This window comes from Oncorhynchus gorbuscha, unplaced genomic scaffold (assembly GCF_021184085.1).
Source record: "Oncorhynchus gorbuscha isolate QuinsamMale2020 ecotype Even-year unplaced genomic scaffold, OgorEven_v1.0 Un_scaffold_724, whole genome shotgun sequence".
Lineage (NCBI taxonomy): Eukaryota > Metazoa > Chordata > Actinopteri > Salmoniformes > Salmonidae > Oncorhynchus > Oncorhynchus gorbuscha.
Window position 1 is genome coordinate 197,501 of NW_025745780.1, and position 24,604 is coordinate 222,104.

At 47.8% G+C, this 24,604-nt stretch overlaps 1 protein-coding gene across 1 annotated transcript in view; it reads left to right on the top strand.

Annotated features, from left to right (window-relative positions):
- The window catches only part of LOC124019920 (epidermal growth factor receptor kinase substrate 8-like), a gene marked incomplete at its 5' end in the record, with an annotated part of 181,377 nt that overhangs the window by 85,643 nt on the left and 71,130 nt on the right, over positions 1-24,604 (top strand). Inside the window, 2 exons of the mRNA XM_046335367.1 lie at positions 596-646; positions 21,875-21,942. Of these exons, the coding sequence (XP_046191323.1) occupies positions 596-646; positions 21,875-21,942 (119 nt within the window). The remainder of the gene's footprint in view (positions 1-595; positions 647-21,874; positions 21,943-24,604) is intronic.

Genomic DNA, 24,604 nt, shown 5'->3' on the forward strand with positions numbered 1-24,604 from the left:
ATCTCTCCCTCTCTCCATCTCTTCATCTCTCCATCTCTTCATCTCTCCATCTCTCCATCTCTCATCACTCCATCTCTCCATCTCTCCATCTCTCCATCTCTCCATCTCTCTCCATCTCTCATCTCTCCATCTCTTCATCTCTCATCTCTCCATCTCTCCATCTCTCATCTCTCCATCTCTCATCACTCCATCTCTCCATCTCTCATCACTCCATCTCTCCCTCTCTCCATCTCTTCATCTCTCCATCTCTTCATCTCTCCATCTCTCCATCTCTCATCTCTCCATCATCTCTCCATCTCTCATCTCTCCATCTCTCCATCTCTCATCACTCCATCTCTCCCTCTCTCCATCTCTTCATCTCTCCATCTCTCCATCTCTCATCACTCCATCTCTCATCACTCCATCTCTCCCTCTCTCCATCTCTTCATCTCTCCATCTCTCCATCTCTCATTTCTCCATCTCTCATCTCTCCCTCTCCCATCTCTTCATCTCTCCATCTCTCCATCTCTCATCACTCCATCTCTCATCTCTCCATCTCTCATCTCTCCATCTCTCATCTCTCCATCTCTCCATCTCTTCATCACCTCACTCACAGGAACAGATGGAATATACTTCCTCCACACGTCAGCCAAACATAAAAAGAAAGGTAGACTCAACAGCGCCCTGTTTGGTGTGTGTTTGGTGTGTGTGTTTGGTGTGTGTCTGTGTGTGTGTTTGGTGTGTGTCTGTGTGTGTGTTTGGTGTGTGTCTGTGTGTGTGTTTGGTGTGTGTGTGCTCTGTATGTGTCTGTGTGTGTGTTTGGTGTGTGTGTGTGTGTTTGGTGTGTGTGTGTGCGTCGGCCCAGTGAGTGTGCATGTGTGTGTTGCCAAAGCTTCACAATCTTCTGCAAAACCAAATGACAGATTCTAGGTTATCAGAACAACCGGTGAAATGAAGGTTGTGGCTTTTGAGTGTGAAATACAGACATGATAATGTATAGACACAATAACATACAGACATGATAATGTATAGACACAATAACATACAGACATGATAATGTATAGACACAATAACACACAGACATGATAATGTATAGACACAATAACATACAGACATGATAATGCATAGACACAATAACATACAGACATGATAATGCATAGACACAATAACATACAGACATGATAATGCATAGACACAATAACATACAGACATGATAATGTATAGACACAATAACATACAGACATGATAATGCATAGACACAATAACATACAGACATGATAATGTATAGACACAATAACATACAGACATGATAATGTATAGACACAATAACATACAGACATGATAATGTATAGACACAATAACATACAGACATGATAATGTATAGACACAATAACATACAGACATGATAATGTATAGACACAATAACATACAGACATGATAATGTATAGACACAATAACATACAGACATGATAATGTATAGACACAATAACATACAGACATGATAATGTATAGACACAATAACATACAGACATGATAATGCATAGACACAATAACATACAGACATGATAATGTATAGACACAATAACATACAGACATGATAATGCATAGACACAATAACATACAGACATGATAATATATAGACACAATAACATACAGACATGATAATGCATAGACACAATAACATACAGACATGATAATGCATAGACACAATAACATACAGACATGATAATGTATAGACACAATAACATACAGACATGATAATGTATAGACACAATAACATACAGACATGATAATGTATAGACACAATAACATACAGACATGATAATGTATAGACACAATAACATACAGACATGATAATGCATAGACACAATAACATACAGACATGATAATGCATAGACACAATAACATACAGACATGATAATGCATAGACACAATAACATACAGACATGATAATGTATAGACACAATAACATACAGACATGATAATGTATAGACACAATAACATACAGACATGATAATGCATAGACACAATAACATACAGACATGATAATGTATAGACACAATAACATACAGACATGATAATGTATAGACACAATAACATACAGACATGATAATGTATAGACACAATAACATACAGACATGATAATGTATAGACACAATAACATACAGACATGATAATGTATAGACACAATAACATACAGACATGATAATGTATAGACACAATAACATACAGACATGATAATGTATAGACACAATAACATACAGACATGATAATGCATAGACACAATAACATACAGACATGATAATGTATAGACACAATAACATACAGACATGATAATGCATAGACACAATAACATACAGACATGATAATGTATAGACACAATAACATACAGACATGATAATGCATAGAGGCGAGAATGTATTGACACGGTAATGTATAGACACAATAACATACAGACATGATAATGTATAGACACAATAACATACAGACATGATAATGTATAGACACAATAACATACAGACATGATAATGTATAGACACAATAACATACAGACATGATAATGTATAGACACAATAACATACAGACATGATAATGTATAGACACAATAACATACAGACATGATAATGTATAGACACAATAACATACAGACATGATAATGTATAGACACAATAACATACAGACATGATAATGCATAGAGGCGAGAATGTATTGACACGGTAATGTATAGACACAATAACATACAGACATGATAATGTATAGACACAATAACATACAGACATGATAATGTATAGACACAATAACATACAGACATGATAATGTATAGACACAATAACATACAGACATGATAATGTATAGACACAATAACATACAGACATGATAATGCATAGACACGAGAATGTATTGACACGGTAATGTATAGACACAATAACATACAGACATGATAATGTATAGACACAATAACATACAGACATGATAATGTATAGACACAATAACATACAGACATGATAATGTATAGACACAATAACATACAGACATGATAATGTATAGACACAATAACATACAGACATGATAATGTATAGACACAATAACATACAGACATGATAATGTATAGACACAATAACATACAGACATGATAATGTATAGACACAATAACATACAGACATGATAATGCATAGAGGCGAGAATGTATTGACACGGTAATGTATAGACACAATAACATACAGACATGATAATGTATAGACACAATAACATACAGACATGATAATGTATAGACACAATAACATACAGACATGATAATGCATAGACACAATAACATACAGACATGATAATGTATAGACACAATAACATACAGACATGATAATGTATAGACACAATAACATACAGACATGATAATGTATAGACACAATAACATACAGACATGATAATGTATAGACACAATAACATACAGACATGATAATGTATAGACACAATAACATACAGACATGATAATGTATAGACACAATAACATACAGACATGATAATGCATAGACACAATAACATACAGACATGATAATGTATAGACACAATAACATACAGACATGATAATGCATAGACACAATAACATACAGACATGATAATGTATAGACACAATAACATACAGACATGATAATGCATACAGACATGATAATGTATAGACACAATAACATACAGACATGATAATGTATAGACACAATAACATACAGACATGATAATGTATAGACACAATAACATACAGACATGATAATGTATAGACACAATAACATACAGACATGATAATGCATAGACACAATAACATACAGACATGATAATGTATAGACACAATAACATACAGACATGATAATGTATAGACACAATAACATACAGACATGATAATGTATAGACACAATAACATACAGACATGATAATGTATAGACACAATAACATACAGACATGATAATGTATAGACACAATAACATACAGACATGATAATGTATAGACACAATAACATACAGACATGATAATGTATAGACACAATAACATACAGACATGATAATGTATAGACACAATAACATACAGACATGATAATGTATAGACACAATAACATACAGACATGATAATGTATAGACACAATAACATACAGACATGATAATGTATAGACACAATAACATACAGACATGATAATGTATAGACACAATAACATACAGACATGATAATGTATAGACACAATAACATACAGACATGATAATGTATAGACACAATAACATACAGACATGATAATGTATAGACACAATAACATACAGACATGATAATGTATAGACACAATAACATACAGACATGATAATGTATAGACACAATAACATACAGACATGATAATGTATAGACACAATAACATACAGACATGATAATGTATAGACACAATAACATACAGACATGATAATGTATAGACACAATAACATACAGACATGATAATGTATAGACACAATAACATACAGACATGATAATGTATAGACACAATAACATACAGACATGATAATGTATAGACACAATAACATACAGACATGATAATGTATAGACACAATAACATACAGACATGATAATGCATAGACACAATAACATACAGACATGATAATGTATAGACACAATAACATACAGACATGATAATGTATAGACACAATAACATACAGACATGATAATGTATAGACACAATAACATACAGACATGATAATGTATAGACACAATAACATACAGACATGATAATGTATAGACACAATAACATACAGACATGATAATGTATAGACACAATAACATACAGACATGATAATGCATAGACACAATAACATACAGACATGATAATGTATAGACACAATAACATACAGACATGATAATGTATAGACACAATAACATACAGACATGATAATGTATAGACACAATAACATACAGACATGATAATGTATAGACACAATAACATACAGACATGATAATGTATAGACACAATAACATACAGACATGATAATGTATAGACACAATAACATACAGACATGATAATGTATAGACACAATAACATACAGACATGATAATGTATAGACACAATAACATACAGACAGACATGATAATGTATAGACACAATAACATACAGACATGATAATGTATAGACACAATAACATAGACACAATAACATACAGACATGATAATGTATAGACACAATAACATACAGACATGATAATGTATAGACACAATAACATACAGACATGATAATGTATAGACACAATAACATACAGACATGATAATGTATAGACACAATAACATACAGACATGATAATGTATAGACACAATAACATACAGACATGATAATGTATAGACACAATAACATACAGACATGATAATGTATAGACACAATAACATACAGACATGATAATGCATAGACACAATAACATACAGACATGATAATGTATAGACACAATAACATACAGACATGATAATGTATAGACACAATAACATACAGACATGATACAATGATAATGTATAGACACAATAACATACAGACATGATAATGTATAGACACAATAACATACAGACATGATAATGTATAGACACAATAACATACAGACATGATAATGTATAGACACAATAACATACAGACATGATAATGCATAGACACAATAACATACAGACATGATAATGTATAGACAATAACATACAGACATGATAATGTATAGACACAATAACATACATGATAATGTATAGACACAATAACATACAGACATGATAATGTATAGACACAATAACATACAGACATGATAATGCATAGACACAATAACATACAGACATGATAATGTATAGACACAATAACATACAGACATGATAATGTATAGACACAATAACATACAGACATGATAATGTATAGACACAATAACATACAGACATGATAATGTATAGACACAATAACATACAGACATGATAATGTATAGACACAATAACATACAGACATGATAATGTATAGACACAATAACATACAGACATGATAATGTATAGACACAATAACATACAGACATGATAATGTATAGACACAATAACATACAGACATGATAATGTATAGATAACACAATAACATACAGACATGATAATGTATAGACACAATAACATACAGACATGATAATGTATAGACACAATAACATACAGACATGATAACATAGACACAATAACATACAGACATGATAATTATAGACACAATAACATACAGACATGATAATGTATAGACACAATAACATACAGACATGATAATGTATAGACACAATAACATACAGACATGATAATGTATAGACACAATAACATACAGACATGATAATGTATAGACACAATAACATACAGACATGATAATGTATAGACACATAACATACAGACATGATAATGTATAGACACAATAACATACAGACATGATAATGTATAGACACAATAACATACAGACATGATAATGTATAGACACAATAACATACAGACATGATAATGTATAGACACAATAACATACAGACATGATAATGTATAGACACAATAACATACAGACATGATAATGTATAGACACAATAACATACAGACATGATAATGTATAGACACAATAACATACAGACATGATAATGTATAGACACAATAACATACAGACATGATAATGTATAGACACAATAACATACAGACATGATAAATAGACACAATAACATACAGACATGATAATGTATAGACACAATAACATACAGACATGATAATGTATAGACACAATAACATACAGACATGATAATGTATAGACACAATAACATACAGACATGATAATGTATAGACACAATAACATACAGACATGATAATGTATAGACACAATAACATACAGACATGATAATGTATAGACACAATAACATACAGACATGATAATGTATAGACACAATAACATACAGACATGATAATGTATAGACACAATAACATACAGACATGATAATGTATAGACACAATAACATACAGACATGATAATGTATAGACACAATAACATACAGACATGATAATGTATAGACACAATAACATACAGACATGATAATGTATAGACACAATAACATACAGACATGATAATGTATAGACACAATAACATACAGACATGATAATGTATAGACACAATAACATACAGACATGATAATGTATAGACACAATAACATACAGACATGATAATGTATAGACACAATAACATACAGACATGATAATGTATAGACACAATAACATACAGACATGATAATGTATAGACACAATAACATACAGACATGATAATGTATAGACACAATAACATACAGACATACACAATAACATACAGACATGATAATGTATAGACACAATAACATACAGACATAGATACAGACAATGTATAGACACAATAACATACAGACATGATAATGTATAGACACAATAACATACAGACATGATAATGTATAGACACAATAACATACAGACATGATAATGTATAGACACAATAACATACAGACATGATAATGTATAGACACAATAACATACAGACATGATAATGTATAGACACAATAACATACAGACATGATAATGTATAGACACAATAACATACAGACATGATAATGTATAGACACAATAACATACAGACATGATAATGCATAAACACAATAACATACAGACATGATAATGTATAGACACAATAACATACAGACATGATAATGCATAGACACAATAACATACAGACATGATAATGTATAGACACAATAACATACAGACATGATAATGCATAGAGGCGAGAATGTATTGACACAGTAATGTATAGACACAATAACATACAGACATGATAATGTATAGACACAATAACATACAGACATGATAATGTATAGACACAATAACATACAGACATGATAATGTATAGACACAATAACATACAGACATGATAATGTATAGACACAATAACATACAGACATGATAATGTATAGACACAATAACATACAGACATGATAATGTATAGACACAATAACATACAGACATGATAATGTATGCATAATAACATACAGACATGATAATGTATTGACACGGTAATGTATAGACACAATAACATACAGACATGATAATGTATAGACACAATAACATACAGACATGATAATGCATAGACACAATAACATACAGACATGATAATGCATAGACACAATAACATACAGACATGATAATGTATAGACACAATAACATACAGACATGATAATGTATAGACACAATAACATACAGACATGATAATGCATAGAGGCGAGAATGTATTGACACGGTAATGTATAGACATGATAAAGTATAGTCGCGATAATGTACAGACACGATTATGTATATAGACGATAATGTGTATATACACGGTAACGCACATGCATGATCATGTATATCGGCGATAATGTATAAACACGATAATGTATAGACACTAAAGTATACATGTGATAATATATATACATGATAACTTATAGACATGAACATGTATAGGTGTGATAATGTATATATGTGATCATGTATAGATGTGATAATGTATAGACATGATAATGTATATGCATGATAATGTGTAGTTGTAATAATGTAGTGTACTGTACCCTGAGGCTGTAGGACAGAACATACTCTAACCTGTCAGAGAGCAGAGAGCTTTATTTGGTTCTGCAGAAGAGACTGATAACCTTGAAGTGTTGTCTCTCTTTCGCTCCCTGGACCTTCTGTTCTGAGAGGAAGTCACCCTGGCCCCTCTGGGATCCTCCTGCTGTTCTGTTCTAGAGGAGATGTAGAACACTAGAACACTTCCCCTGCAGTTGTAGAACCCTACAACACTTCCCCTGCTGTTGTAGACCCCGTAGAACACTTCCCCTGCTGTTGTAGAACACTAGAACACTTCACCTGCTGTTGTAGAACACTAGAACACTTCACCTGCTGTTGTAGAACCCTAGAACACTTCCCCTGCTGTTGTAGAACACTAGAACACTTCCCCTGCTGTTGTAGAACACTAGAACACTTCACCTGCTCCACTCCCCAAATAACCCCTACTACTAATAGTCTGTAGTCCTTATTTCCACTCTCCTAATAACCCCTACTACTGGTAGTCCGTAGTCCTAAACTCCACTCCCCTAATAACCCCTACTACTGGTAGTCTGTAGTCCTTATCTCCACTCCCCTAATAACCCCTACTACTGGTAGTCTGTAGTCCTTATCTCCACTCCCCTAATAACCCCTACTACTGGTAGTCTGTAGTCCTTATCTCCACTCCCCTAATAACCCCTACTACTGGTAGTCTGTAGTCCTTATCTCCACTCCCCTAATAACCCCTACTACTGGTAGTCTGTAGTCCTTATCTCCACTCCCCTAATAACCCCTACTACTGGTAGTCTGTAGTCCTTATCTCCACTCCCCTAATAACCCCTACTACTGGTAGTCTGTATCCTTATCTCCACTCCCCTAATAACCCCTACTACTGGTAGTCTGTAGTCCTTATCTCCACTCCCCTAATAACCCCTACTACTGGTAGTCTGTATCCTTATCTCCACTCCCCTAATAACCCCTACTACTGGTAGTCCTTATCTCCACTCCCCTAATAACCCCTACTACTGGTAGTCTGTAGTCCTTATCTCCACTCTCCTAATAACCCCTACTACTGGTAGTCTGTAGTCCTAAACTCCACTCTCCTAATAACCCCTACTACTGGTAGTCTGTAGTCCTTATCTCCACTCCCTTAATAACCCCTACTACTGGTAGTCTGTAGTCCTTATCTCCACTCCCCTAATAACCCCTACTACTAGTAGTCTGTAGTCCTTAGCTCCACTCCCCTAATAACCCCTACTACTAGTAGTCTGTAGTCCTTATCTCCACTCCCCTAATAACCCCTACTACTAGTAGTCTGTAGTCCTTATCTCCACTCCCCTAATAACCCCTACTACTGGTAGTCTGTGGTCCTTATCTCCACTCCACTAATAACCCCTACTATTAGTAGTCTGTAGTCCTTATCTCCACTCCCCTAATAACCCCTACTACTGGTAGTCTGTAGTCCTTATCTCCACTCCCTTCTAGACCCTCCCACAGTCCTCCCCCTTGGAGACCCTCCCACAACACCCCTTTGAGACCCCTTTGAGACCCCTTTTGAGACCCTCCCACAGCCCCCACCCTTCGAGACCCTCCCACAGCCCCCACCCTTCGAGACCCTCCCACAGCCCCCACCCTTCTAGACCCTCCCACAGCCCCCCCCTTCGAGACCCTCCCACAGCCCCCACCCTTCGAGACCCTCCCACAGCCCCCACCCTTCGAGACCCTCCCACAGCCCCCACCCTTCTAGACCCTCCCACAGCCGCCCCCCCTTCGAGACCCTCCCACAGCCCCCCCACCCTTCGAGACCCTCCCACAGCCCCACCCTTCGAGACCCTCCCACAGCCCCCGCTTCTAGACCCTCCCACAGCCCCCCTTCGAGACCCTCCCACAGCCCCCCCCCCCTTCGAGACCCTCCCACAGCCCCCCTTCGAGACCCTCCCACAGCCCCCACCCTTCGAGACCCTCCCACAGCCCCCACCCTTCTAGACCCTCCCACAGCCCCCACCCTTCGAGACCCTCCCACAGCCCCCCCCCTTCGAGACCCTCCCACAGCCCCCCACCCTTCGAGACCCTCCCACAGCCCCACCCTTCGAGACCCTCCCACAGCCCCAGCTTCTAGACCCTCCCACAGCCCCCCTTCGAGACCCTCCCACAGCCCCCCTTCGAGACCCTCCCACAGCCCCCCCCCTTCGAGACCCTCCCACAGCCCCCCCCTTCGAGACCCTCCCACAGCCCCCCCCCACCCTTCGAGACCCTCCCACAGCCCCCCACCCTCGAGACCCTCCCACAGCCCCCCCTTCTAGACCCTCCCACAGCCCCCCCCTTCGAGACCCTCCCACAGCCCCCCTTCGAGAGCCTCCCACAGCCCCCCCTTCGAGACCCTCCCACAGCCCCCCTTGTAGACCCTCCCACAGCCCCCACCCTTCGAGACCCTCCCACAGCCCCCACCCTTCGAGACCCTCCCACAGCCCATCCCATCCCAGCACTCAGCTTCCCTCAGCCCATCCCAACCCAACCCTCAGCTTCCCTCAGCCCATCCCATCCCAACCCTCAGCTTCCCTCAGCCCATCCCAACCCTCAGCTTCCCCTTCGAGACCCTCCCACAGCACCCCCCTTCGAGACCCTCCCACAGCCCCCACCCTTCTAGACCCTCCCACAGCCCCCACCCTTCGAGATCCTCCCACAGCCCATCCCATCCCAACCCTCAGTTTCCCTCAGCCCATCCCAACCCTCAGTTTCCCTCAGCCCATCCCAACCCTCAGCTTCCCTCAGCCCATCCCATCCCAAACCCCAGCTTCCCTCAGCCCATCCCAACCCTCAGCTTTCCTCAGCCCATCCTAACCCAACCCTCAGTTTCCCTCAGCCCATCCCATCCCAACCCTCAGTTTCCCTCAGCCCATCCCAACCCTCAGCTTCCCTCAGCCCATCCCATCCCAAACCCCAGCTTCCCTCAGCCCATCCCAACCCTCAGCTTCCCTCATCCCATCCCAACCCCCAGCTTCCCTCAGCCCATCCCAACCCTCAGCTTCCCTCAGCCCATCCCATCCCAACCCCCAGCTTCCCTCAGCCCATCCCAACCCTCAGCTTTCCTCAGCCCATCCCATCCCAACCCTCAGCTTCCCTCAGCCCATCCCAACCCTCAGCTTCCCTCAGCCCATCCCAACCCAACCCCCAGCTTCCTCAGCCCATCCCAACCCTCAGCTTCCTCAGCCCATCCCATCCCAACCCCCAGCTTCCTCAGCCCATCCCATCCCAAACCCCAGCTTCCTCAGCCCATCCCAACCCTCAGCTTTCCTCAGCCCATCCTAACCCAACCCTCAGCTTCCCTCAGCCCATCCCATCCCTACCCTCAGCTTCCCTCAGCCCATCCCAACCCTCAGCTTCCTCAGCCCATCCCATCCCAACCCTCAGCTTCCTCAGCCCATCCCAACCCTCAGCTCCCCTCAGCCCATCCCAACCCTCAGCTTTCCTCAGGCCATCCCAACCCCCAGCTTCCTCAGCCCATCCCAACCCTCAGCTTCCCTCAGCCCATCCCAACCCTCAGCTTCCTCAGCCCATCCCAACCTCAGCTTCCCTCAGCCCATCCCATCCCAACCCCCAGCTTCCCTCAGCCCATCCCATCCCAAACCCCAGCTTCCTCAGCCCATCCCAACCCTCAGCTTCCCTCAGCCCATCCCATCCCTACCCTCAGCTTCCCTCAGCCCATCCCAACCCCATCCCAACCCTCAGCTTCCCTCAGCCTTTACCAACCCCCCCAGCTTCCCTCAGCCCATCCCATCCCAACCCTCAGCTTCCCTCAGCCCATCCCATCCCAACCCTCAGCTTCCCTCAGGCCATCCCAACCCTCAGCTTCCTCAGGCCATCCCAACCCTCAGCCTTCCCAACCCTCAGCTTCCCTCAGCCCATCCCAACCCTCAGCTTCCCTCAGCCCATCCCATCCCAACCCCCAGCTTCCCTCAGCCCATCCCAACCCTCAGCTTTCCCATTCCAGCCCATCCCATCCCAACCCTCAGCTTCCCTCAGCCCATCCCAACCCTCAGCTTCCCTCAGCCCATCCCATCCCAACCCTCAGCTTCCCTCAGCCCATCCCAACCCTCAGCTTCCCTCAGCCCATCCCATCCCAACCCTCAGCTTCCCTCAGCCCATCCCATCCCAACCCTCAGCCCATCCCATCCCAACCCTCAGCTTCCCTCAGCCCATCCCAACCCTTAGCTTCCCTCAGCCCATTCCAACCCTCAGCTTCCCTCAGCCCATCCCAAACCCCAGCTTCCAACAGCCCATCCCAACCCTCAGCTTCCCTCAGCCCATCCCATACCAACCCTCAGCTTCCCTCAGCCCGTCCCAACCCTCAGCTTCCCTCAGCCCATCCCAACCCTCAGCTTCCCTCAGGCCATCCCAACCCTCAGCTTCCCTCAGGCCATCCCAACCCTCAGCTTCCCTCAGCCTTTCCCAACCCCCAGCTTCCCTCAGCCCATCCCATCCCAACCCTCAGCTTCCCTCAGCCCATCCCATCCCAACCCTCAGCTTCCCTCAGCCTTTCCCAACCCCCAGCTTCCCTCAGCCCATCCCAACCCTCAGCTTCCCTCAGCCCATTCCAACCCTCAGCTTCCCTCAGTCCATCCCAACCCTCAGCTTTCCTCAGCCCATCCCATCCCAACCCTCAGCTTCCCTCAGCCCATCCCAACCCTCAGCTTCCCTCAGCCCATCCCATCCCAACCCTCAGCTTCCCTCAGCCCATCCCAACCCTCAGCTTCCCTCAGCCCATCCCAACCCTCAGCTTCCCTCAGCCCATCCCATCCTAACCCTCAGCCCATCCCATCCCAACCCTCAGCTTCCCTCAGCCCATCCCAACCCTTAGCTTCCCTCAGCCCATTCCAACCCTCAGCTTCCTCAGCCCATCCCAAACCCCAGCTTCCCTCAGCCCATCCCAACCCTCAGCTTCCCTCAGCCCATCCCATACCAACCCTCAGCTTCCCTCAGCCCGTCCCAACCCTCAGCTTCCTCAGCCCATCCCAACCCTCAGCTTCCTCAGGCCATCCCAACCCTCAGCTTCCCTCAGGCCATCCCAACCCTCAGCTTCCCTCAGCCTTTCCCAACCCCCAGCTTCCCTCAGCCCATCCCAACCCTCAGCTTCCCTCAGCCCATCCCATCCCAACCCTCAGCTTCCCTCAGCCTTTCCCAACCCCCAGCTTCCCTCAGCCCATCCCAACCCTCAGCTTCCCTCAGCCCATTCCAACCCTCAGCTTCCCTCAGTCCATCCCAACCCTCAGCTTTCCTCAGCCCAGCCCATCCCAACCCTCAGCCCATCCCATCCCAACCCTCAGCTTCCCTCAGCCCATCCCATCCCAACCCTTAGCTTCCCTCAGCCCATTCCAACCCTCAGCTTCCCTCAGCCCATCCCATCCCAAACCCCAGCTTCCCTCAGCCCATCCCAACCCTCAGCTTCCCTCAGCCCATCCCATACCAACCCTCAGCTTCCCTCAGCCCGTCCCAACCCTCAGCTTCCCTCAGCCCATCCCTTCCCAACCCTCCGCTTCCCTCAGCCCATCCCATCCAAACCCTCAGCCCATCCCATCTCAACCCTCAGCTTCACTCAGCCCATCCTAACCCTCAGCTTCCCTCAGCCCATCCCAACCCCCAGCTTCCCTCAGCCCATCCCAACCGTCAGCTTCCCTCAGCCCATCCCAACCCTCCGCTTCCCTCAGCCCATCCCATCCAAACCCTCAGCCCATCCCATCTCAACCCTCAGCTTCAACTCAGCCCATCCCATCCCAACCCCCAGCTTCCTCAGCCCATCCCAACCCTCAGCTTCCTCAGCCCATCCCAACCCTCAACTTCCTCAGCCCATCCCAACCCTCAACTTCCTCAGCCCATCCCAACCCCCAGCTTCCCTCAGCCCATTCCAACCCCCAGCTTCCCTCAGCCCATCCCATCTCAACCCTCAGCTTCCCTCAGCCCATCCCATCCCTACCCTCAGCTTCCCTCAGCCCATCCCAACCCTCAGCTTCCCTCAGCCCATCCCAACCCCATCCCAACCCTCAGCTTCCCTCAGCCTTTACCAACCCCCAGCTTCCCTCAGCCCATCCCATCCCAACCCTCAGCTTCCCTCAGCCCATCCCATCCCAACCCTCAGCTTCCCTCAGCATATCCCAACCCTCAGCTTCCCTCAGGCCATCCCAACCCCCAGCTTCCCTCAGCCCATCCCATCCCAAACCCCAGCTTCCCTCAGCCCATCCCAACCCTCAGTTTCCCTCAGCCCATCCCAACCCTCAGCTTCCCTCAGCCCATCCCATCCCAAACCCCAGCTTCCCTCAGCCCATCCCAACCCTCAGCTTCCCTCAGCCCATCCCATCCCTACCCTCAGCTTCCCTCAGCCCATCCCAACCCCATCCCAACCCTCAGCTTCCCTCAGCCTTTACCAACCCCCAGCTTCCCTCAGCCCATCCCATCCCAACCCTCAGCTTCCCTCAGCCCATCCCAACCCTCAGCTTCCCTCAGCCCATCCCAACCCTCAGCTTCCCTCAGGCCATCCCAACCCTCAGCTTCCCTCAGCCTTTCCCAACCCCCAGCTTCCCTCAGCCCATCCCATCCCAACCCTCAGCTTCCTCAGCCCATCCCATCCCAACCCTCAGCTTCCTCAGCCTTTCCCAACCCTCAGCTTCCTCAGCCCATCCCAACCCTCAGCTTCCTCAGCCCATTCCAACCCTCAGCTTCCTCAGTCCATCCCAACCCTCAGCTTTCCTCAGCCCATCCCATCCCAACCCTCAGCTTCCCTCAGCCCATCCCATCCCAACCCTCAGCTTCCCTCAGCCCATCCCATCCCAACCCTCAGCTTCCTCAGCCCATCCCAACCCTCAGCTTCCTCAGCCCATCCCAACCCTCAGCTTCCCTCAGCCCATCCCATCCCAACCCCCCCTCAGCCCATCCCATCCCAACCCTCAGCTTCCTCAGCCCATCCCAACCCTTAGCTTCCTCAGCCCATTCCAACCCTCAGCTTCCTCAGCCCATCCCAAACCCCAGCTTCCAACAGCCCATCCCAACCCTCAGCTTCCCTCAGCCCATCCCCCAACCCTCAGCTTCCTCAGCCTGTCCCAACCCTCAGCTTCCCTCAGCCCATCCCAACCCTCAGCTTCCCTCAGGCCATCCCAACCCTCAGCTTCCCTCAGGCCATCCCAACCCTCAGCTTCCCTCAGCCTTTCCCAACCCCCAGCTTCCTCAGCCCATCCCATCCCAACCCTCAGCTTCCTCAGCCCATCCCATCCCAACCCTCAGCTTCCCTCAGCCTTTCCCAACCCCCAGCTTCCCTCAGCCCATCCCAACCCTCAGCTTCCTCAGCCCATTCCAACCCTCAGCTTCCCTCAGTCCATCCCAACCCTCAGCTTTCCTCAGCCCATCCCATCCCAACCCTCAGCTTCCTCAGCCCATCCCATCCCAACCCTCAGCTTCCCTCAGCCCATCCCATCCCAACCCTCAGCTTCCCCTCAGCCCATCCCAACCCTCAGCTTCCTCAGCCCATCCCAACCCTCAGCTTCCTCAGCCCATCCCATCCCAACCCTCAGCCCATCCCATCCCAACCCTCAGCTTCCCTCAGCCCATCCCAACCCTTAGCTTCCCTCAGCCCATTCCAACCCTCAGCTTCCCTCAGCCCATCCCAAACCCCAGCTTCCCTCAGCCCATCCCAACCCTCAGCTTCCCTCAGCCCATCCCATACCAACCCTCAGCTTCCCTCAGCCCGTCCCAACCCTCAGCTTCCCTCAGCCCATCCCAACCCTCAGCTTCCCTCAGGCCATCCCAACCCTCAGCTTCCCTCAGGCCATCCCAACCCTCAGCTTCCCTCAGCCTTTCCCAACCCCCAGCTTCCTCAGCCCATCCCATCCCAACCCTCAGCTTCCCTCAGCCCATCCCATCCCAACCCTCAGCTTCCTCAGCCTTTCCCAACCCCCAGCTTCCTCAGCCCATCCCAACCCTCAGCTTCCTCAGCCCATTCCAACCCTCAGCTTCCCTCAGTCCATCCCAACCCTCAGCTTTCCTCAGCCCAGCCCATCCCAACCCTCAGCTTCCCTCAGCCCATCCCATCCCAACCCTCAGCTTCCTCAGCCCATCCCATCCCAACCCTCAGCTTCCTCAGCCCATCCCATCCCAACCCTCAGCTTCCCTCAGCCCATCCCAACCCTCAGCTTCCTCAGCCCATCCCAAACCCTCAGCCCTCAGCCCATCCCAATCCTCAACCCTCAGCCCATCCCATCCCAACCCTCAGCTTCCCTCAGCCCATCCCAACCCTCAGCTTCCTCAGCCCATCCCAACCCTCAGCTTCCTCAGCCCATCCCAACCCTCAGCTTCCTCAGCCCATCCCATCCCAACCCTCAGCCCATCCCATCCCAACCCTCAGCTTCCTCAGTCCATCCCAACCCTCAGCTTCCCTCAGCCCATTCCAACCCCCAGCTTCCCTCAGCCCATCCCTCAGCCCATCCCAACCCTCAGCTTCCCTCAGCCCATCCCATACCAACCCTCAGCTTCCTCAGCCCATCCCAACCGTCAGCTTCCTCAGCCCATCCCAACCCTCAGCTTCCCTCAGCCCATTCCCTCAGCCCATCCCATCCCAACCCTCAGCCCCTCAGCCCATCCCATCCCAACCCCCAGCTTCCTCAGCCCATCCCAACCCTCAGCTTCACTCAGCCCATCCCAACCCTCAACTTCCCTCAGCCCATCCCAACCCCCAGCTTCCCTCAGCCCATTCCAACCCCCAGCTTCCCTCAGCCCATCCCATCTCAACCCTCAGCTTCCCTCAGCCCATCCCATCCCTACCCTCAGCTTTCCTCAGCCCATCCCAACCCTCAGCTTCCCTCAGCCCCATCCCAACCCTCAGCTTCCCTCAGCCTTTACCAACCCCCAGCTTCCTCAGCCCATCCCATCCCAACCCTCAGCTTCCCTCAGCCCATCCCATCCCAACCCTCAGCCATCCCAACCCTCAGCTTCCCTCAGCCATCCCAACCCCCAGCTTCCCTCAGCCCATCCCATCCCAAACCCCAGCTTCCCTCAGCCCATCCCAACCATCAGTTTCCTCAGCCCATCCCAACCCTCAGCTTCCTCAGCCCATCCCATCCTCAGCTTTCCTCAGCCCATCCCAACCCTCAGCTTCCTCAGCCCATCCCATCCCAACCCTCAGCTTCCCTCAGCCCATCCCAACCCCATCCCAACCCTCAGCTTCCTCAGCCCATCCCAACCCCCAGCTTCCCTCAGCCCATCCCATCCCAACCCTCAGCTTCCCTCAGCCCATCCCATCCCAACCCTCAGCTTCCTCAGCCCATCCCAACCCTCAGCTTCCCTCAGCCCATCCCAACCCTCAGCTTCCCCTCAGCCCATCCCAACCCTCAGCTTCCTCAGCCTTTCCCAACCCCCAGCTTCCCTCAGCCCATCCCATCCCAACCCTCAGCTTCCCTCAGCCCATCCCATCCCAACCCTCAGCTTCCCTCTTTCCCAACCCCAGCTTCCCTCAGCCCATCCCAACCCTCAGCTTCCTCAGTCCATCCCAACCCTCAGCTTCCTCAGCCCATCCCATCCCAACCCTCAGCTTCCCTCAGCCCATCCCATCCCAACCCCTCAGCTTCCCTCAGCCCATCCCAACCCTCAGCTTCCTCAGCCCATCCCAACCCCAGCTTCCCTCAGCCCATCCCAACCCTCAGCTTCCTCAGCCCATCCCAACCCTCAGCCCATCCCATCCCAACCCTCAGCTTCCCTCAGCCCATCCCATCCCAACCCTCCAGCTTCCTCAGCCCATTCCAACCCTCAGCTTCCCTCAGCCCATCCCAAACCCCCAACAGCCCATCCCAACCCTCAGCTTCCTCAGCCCATCCCAACCCTCAGCTTCCCTCAGCCTGTCCCAACCCTCAGCTTCCTCAGCCCATCCCAACCCTCAGCTTCCTCAGCCCATCCCATCCCAACCCTCAGCTTCCCTCAGCCCATCCCATCCCAACCCCAGCTTCCTCAGCCCATCCCAACCCTCAGCTTCCTCAGCCCATCCCATCCCAACCCTCAGCTTCCCTCAGCCCATCCCAACCCCATCCCAACCCTCAGCTTCCTCAGCCCATCCCAACCCCCAGCTTCCCTCAGCCCATCCCATCCCAACCCTCAGCTTCCCTCAGCCCATCCCATCCCAACCCTCAGCTTCCCTCAGCCCATCCCAGCCTCAGCTTCCTCCCATCCCAACCCTCAGCTTCCCTCAGCCCATCCCAACCCTCAGCTTCCCCCTCAGCCCTCAGCCCATCCCAACCCTCAGCTTCCTCAGGCCATCCTCATCCCAACCCCCAGCTTCCTCAGCCCATCCCATCCCAACCCTCAGCTTCCCTCAGCCCATCCCATCCCAACCCTCAGCTTCCCTCAGCCCATCCCATCCCAACCCTCAGCTTCCCTCAGCCCATCCCAATCCCAAGCCCCCTCAGCTTCCTCAGCCCATCCCAACCCTCAGCTTCCTCAGCCCATCCCAACCCTCAGCTTCCCTCAGCTTCCCTCAGCCCTTCCCAACCCTCAGCTTCCTCAGCCCATCCCATCCCAACCCTCAGCTTCCTCAGCCCATCCCATCCCAACCCTCAGCTTCAGCATCCCAACCCTCAGCTTCCTCAGCCCATCCCAACCCTCAGCTTCCCTCAGCCCATCCCATCCCCTCAGCTTCCCTCAGCCCATCCCAACCCTCAGCTTCCCTCAGCCCATCCCAACCCTCAGCTTCCCTCAGCCCATCCCATCCCAACCCTCTTCCCTCAGCCCATCCCATCCCAACCCTCAGCTTCCCTCAGCCCATCCCATCCCAACCCTCAGCTTCCCTCAGCCCATCCCATCCCAACCCTCAGCTTCCTCAGCCCATCCATCCCAACCCTCAGCTTCCCTCAGCCTTTCCCAACCCCAGCTTCCTCAGCCCATTCCAACCTCAGCTTCCTCAGTCCATCCCAACCCTCAGCTTTCCTCAGCCCATCCCAACCCTCAGCTTCCTCAGCCCATCCCAACCCTCAGCTTCCCTCAGCCCATCCCATCCCAACCCTCAGCTTCCCTCAGCCCATCCCAACCCTCAGCTTCCCTCACCCCCATCCCTTCCCAACCCTCCAGCTTCCTCAGCCCATCCCATCCAAACCCTCAGCCCATCCCATCCCAACCCTCAGCTTTCAGCCCATCCCAACCCCAGCTTCCTCAGCCCATCCCAACCCCCAGCTTCCCTCAGCCCATCCCAACCCTCAGCTTCCCTCAGCCCATCCCAACCCTCAGCTTCCCTCAGCCCATCCCATCCAAACCCTCAGCCCATCCCATCTCAACCCTCAGCTTCCTCAGCCCATCCCATCCCAACCCCCAGCTTCCTCAGCCCATCCCAACCCTCAGCTTCCCTCAGCCCATCCCAACCCTCAGCTTCACTCAGCCCATCCCAACCCTCAGCTTCCCTCAGCCCATCCCATCCAAACCCTCAGCTTCCCTCCATCCCATCTCAACCCTCAGCTTCCTCAGCCCATCCCATCCCAACCCCCAGCTTCCTCAGCCCATCCCAACCCTCAGCTTCCCTCAGCCCATCCCAACCCTCAGCTTCACTCAGCCCATCCCAACCCTCAGCTTCCCTCAGCCCATCCCAACCCTCAGCTTCCTCAGCCCATTCCAACCCCCAGCTTCCCTCAGCCCATCCATCTCAACCCTCAGCTTCCTCAGCCCATCCCAACCCCCAGCTTCCCTCAGCCCATCCCAACCCCCAGCTTCCTCAGCCCATCCCAACCCCAGCTTCCTCAGCCCATCCCATCCCAACCCCCAGCTTCCCTCAGCCCATCCCAACCCCAGCTTCCTCAGCTTCCCTCAGCCCATCCCAACCCCCCAGCTTCCCCCCATCCCAACCCTCAGCTTCCCTCAGCCCATCCCAACCCCCAGCTTCCCTCAGCCCATCCCAACCCCCAGCTTCCCTCAGCCCATCCCAACCCCCAGCTTCCCTCAGCCCATCCCAACCCCCAGCTTCCCTCAGCCCATCCCAACCCCCAGCTTCCCTCAGCCCATCTCTCTCTGCTGGCCACCCACTTTGGGTTTCTACACAACACATATCTTTCAACTATGCTGTGATGTTTAATGATACTTAATGATACTGTAGTAATGATACCATGGTAACCTAGCAGACATGCTATGATATGACTGTAGTTCTCCCTGAGGATGATACTTAATGATACTGTAGTAATGGTACCATGGTAACCTAGCATGCTATGATATGACTGTAGTTCTCCCTGAGGATGATACTGTAGTAATGATACCATGGTAACCTAGCAGGCATGCTATGATATGACTGTAGTTCTCCCTGAGGATGATACTTAATGATACTGTAGTAATGGTACCATGGTAACCTAGCAGACATGTTATGATATGACTGTAGTTCTCCCTGAGGATGATACTTAATGATACTGTAGTAATGATACCATGGTAACCTAGCAGACATGCTATGATATGACTGTAGTTCTGTCTGAGGATGATACTTAATGATACTGTAGTAATGGTACCATGGTAACCTAGCATGCTATGATATGACTGTAGTTCTCCTGAGGATGATACTTAATGATACTGTAGTAATGGTACCATGGTAACCTAGCAGCATGCTATGATATGACTGTAGTTCTCCCTGAGGATGATACTTAATGATACTGTAGTAATGGTACCATGGTAACCTAGCAGCATGCTATGATATGACTGTAGTTCTGTCTGAGGATGATACTTAATGATACTGTAGTAATGGTACCATGGTAACCTAGCAGACATGCTATGATATGACTGTAGTTCTCCCTGAGGATGATACTTAATGATACTGTAGTAATGGTACCATGGTAACCTAGCAGACATGCTATGATATGACTGTAGTTCTGTCTGAGGATGATACTTAATGATACTGTAGTAATGGTACCATGGTAACCTAGCAGACATGCTATGATATGACTGTAGTTCTCCATGAGGATGATACTTAATGATACTGTAGTAATGGTACCATGGTAACCTAGCATGCTATGATATGACTGTAGTTCTGTCTGAGGATGATACTTAATGATACTGTAGTAATGGTACCATAGTAACCTAGCAGACATGCTATGATATGACTGTAGTTCTGTCTGAGCATGATACTTAATGATACTGTAGTAATGGTACCATGGTAACCTAGGAGACATGCTATATTATGACTGTAGTTCTGTCTGAGCATGATACTTAATGATACTGTAGTAATGGTACCATGGTAACCTAGCAGACATGCTATGATATGACTGTAGTTCTGTCTAGATGCTGTTTGTTTTGCTGCTGACTGTGTCCTGTCGTTCTCCAGAACAACGGAAGAACTACACCAAAAACAGCATCAACAGCATGACGAACACCTCGCAGTACCATGTTGAGGTCAGTCTACTGCCGTACATACAGCGTGACTAACACCATGTTGAGGTCAGTCTACTACCGTACATACAGCGTGACTAACACCATGTTGAGGTCAGTCTACTACCGTACATACAGCGTGACTAACACCATGTTGAGGTCAGTCTACTACCGTACATACAGCGTGACTAACACCATGTTGAGGTCAGTCTACTACCGTACATACAGCATGACTAACACCATGTTGAGGTCAGTCTACTACCATACATACAGCGTGACTAACACCATGTTGAGGTCAGTCTACTACCATACATACAGCGTGACTAACACCATGTTGAGGTCAGTCTACTACCATACATACAGCGTGACTAACACCATGTTGAGGTCAGTCTACTACCGTACATACAGCATGACTAACACCATGTTGAGGTCAGTCTACTACCATACATACAGCGTGACTAACACCATGTTGAGGTCAGTCTACTACCGTACATACAGCGTGACTAACACCATGTTGAGGTCAGTCTACTACCGTACATACAGCGTGACTAACACCATGTTGAGGTCAGTCTACTACCGTACATACAGCGTGACTAACACCATGTTGAGGTCAGTCTACTACCGTACATACAGCGTGACTAACACCATGTTGAGGTCAGTCTACTACCGTACATACAGCGTGACTAACACCATGTTGAGGTCAGTCTACTACCGTACATACAGCGTGACTAACACCATGTTGAGGTCAGTCTACTACCGTACATACAGCGTGACTAACACCATGTTGAGGTCAGTCTACTACCGTACATACAGCGTGACTAACACCATGTTGAGGTCAGTCTACTACCGTACATACAGCGTGACTAACACCTCACAGTACCATGTTGAGGTCAGTCTACTGCCGTACATACAGCGTGACTAACACCATGTTGAGGTCAGTCTACTACCGTACATACAGCGTGACTAACACCATGTTGAGGTCAGTCTACTACCGTACATACAGCGTGACTAACACCATGTTGAGGTCAGTCTACTACCGTACATACAGCGTGACTAACACCATGTTGAGGTCAGTCTACTACCGTACATACAGCGTGACTAACACCATGTTGAGGTCAGTCTACTGCCGTACATACAGCGTGACTAACACCATGTTGAGGTCAGTCTACTACCGTACATACAGCGTGACTAACACCATGTTGAGGTCAGTCTACTACCGTACATACAGCGTGACTAACACCATGTTGAGGTCAGTCTACTACCGTACATACAGCGTGACTAACACCATGTTGAGGTCAGTCTACTACCGTACATACAGCGTGACTAACACCATGTTGAGGTCAGTCTACTGCCGTACATACAGCGTGACTAACACCATGTTGAGGTCAGTCTACTACCGTACATACAGCGTGACTAACACCATGTTGAGGTCAGTCTACTACCGTACATACAGCGTGACTAACACCATGTTGAGGTCAGTCTACTACCGTACATACAGCGTGACTAACACCATGTTGAGGTCAGTCTACTACCGTACATACAGCGTGACTAACACCATGTTGAGGTCAGTCTACTACCGTACATACAGCGTGACTAACACCATGTTGAGGTCAGTCTACTACCGTACATACAGCGTGACTAACACCATGTTGAGGTCAGTCTACTACCGTACATACAGCGTGACTAACACCATGTTGAGGTCAGTCTACTACCGTACATACAGCGTGACTAACACCATGTTGAGGTCAGTCTACTACCGTACATACAGCGTGACTAACACCATGTTGAGGTCAGTCTACTACCGTACATACAGCGTGACTAACACCATGTTGAGGTCAGTCTACTACCGTACATACAGCGTGACTAACACCATGTTGAGGTCAGTCTACTACCGTACATACAGCGTGACTAACACCATGTTGAGGTCAGTCTACTACCGTACATACAGCGTGACTAACACCATGTTGAGGTCAGTCTACTACCGTACATACAGCGTGACTAACACCATGTTGAGGTCAGTCTACTACCATACATACAGCGTGACTAACACCATGTTGAGGTCAGTCTACTACCATACATACAGTGTGTTAGTGGTAGGGTTGAGATTGTTACTAACTTGTGTCCCAAACCCTCTCCCATCTCTCCTATTCCCCTGTGTCCCAAACCCTCTCCCATCTCTCCTATTCCCTCTGTGTCTCAAACCCTCTCCCATCTCTCCTATCCTCCCTGTGTCCCAATCCATCTCCCATCTCTCCTACCCCCCCTGTGTCCCAAACCCTCTCCCATCTCTCTTATCCCCCCTGTGTTCCAAACCCTCTCTAATCTCTCCTGTCCCCCCTGTGTCCCAAACTCTCTCCCATCTCTCCTATCCCCCCTGTGTTCCAAACCCTCTCTAATCTCTCCTGTCCCCCCTGTGTCCCAAACTCTCTCCCATCTCTCCTATCCCCCCTGTGTCCCAAACCCTCTCTCCTCTCTCCTATCCTCTCCGTGTCCCAAACCCTCTCTAATCTCTCCTATCCTCTCCGTGTCCCAAACCCTCTCTCATCTCTCCTATCCTCTCCGTGTCCCAACCCTCTCCTCTCTCCTATCCTCTCCGTGTCCCAAACCCTCTCTAATCTCTCCTATCCTCTCCGTGTCCCAAACCCTCTCTCATTTCTCCTATCCTCTCCGTGTCCCAACCCTCTCC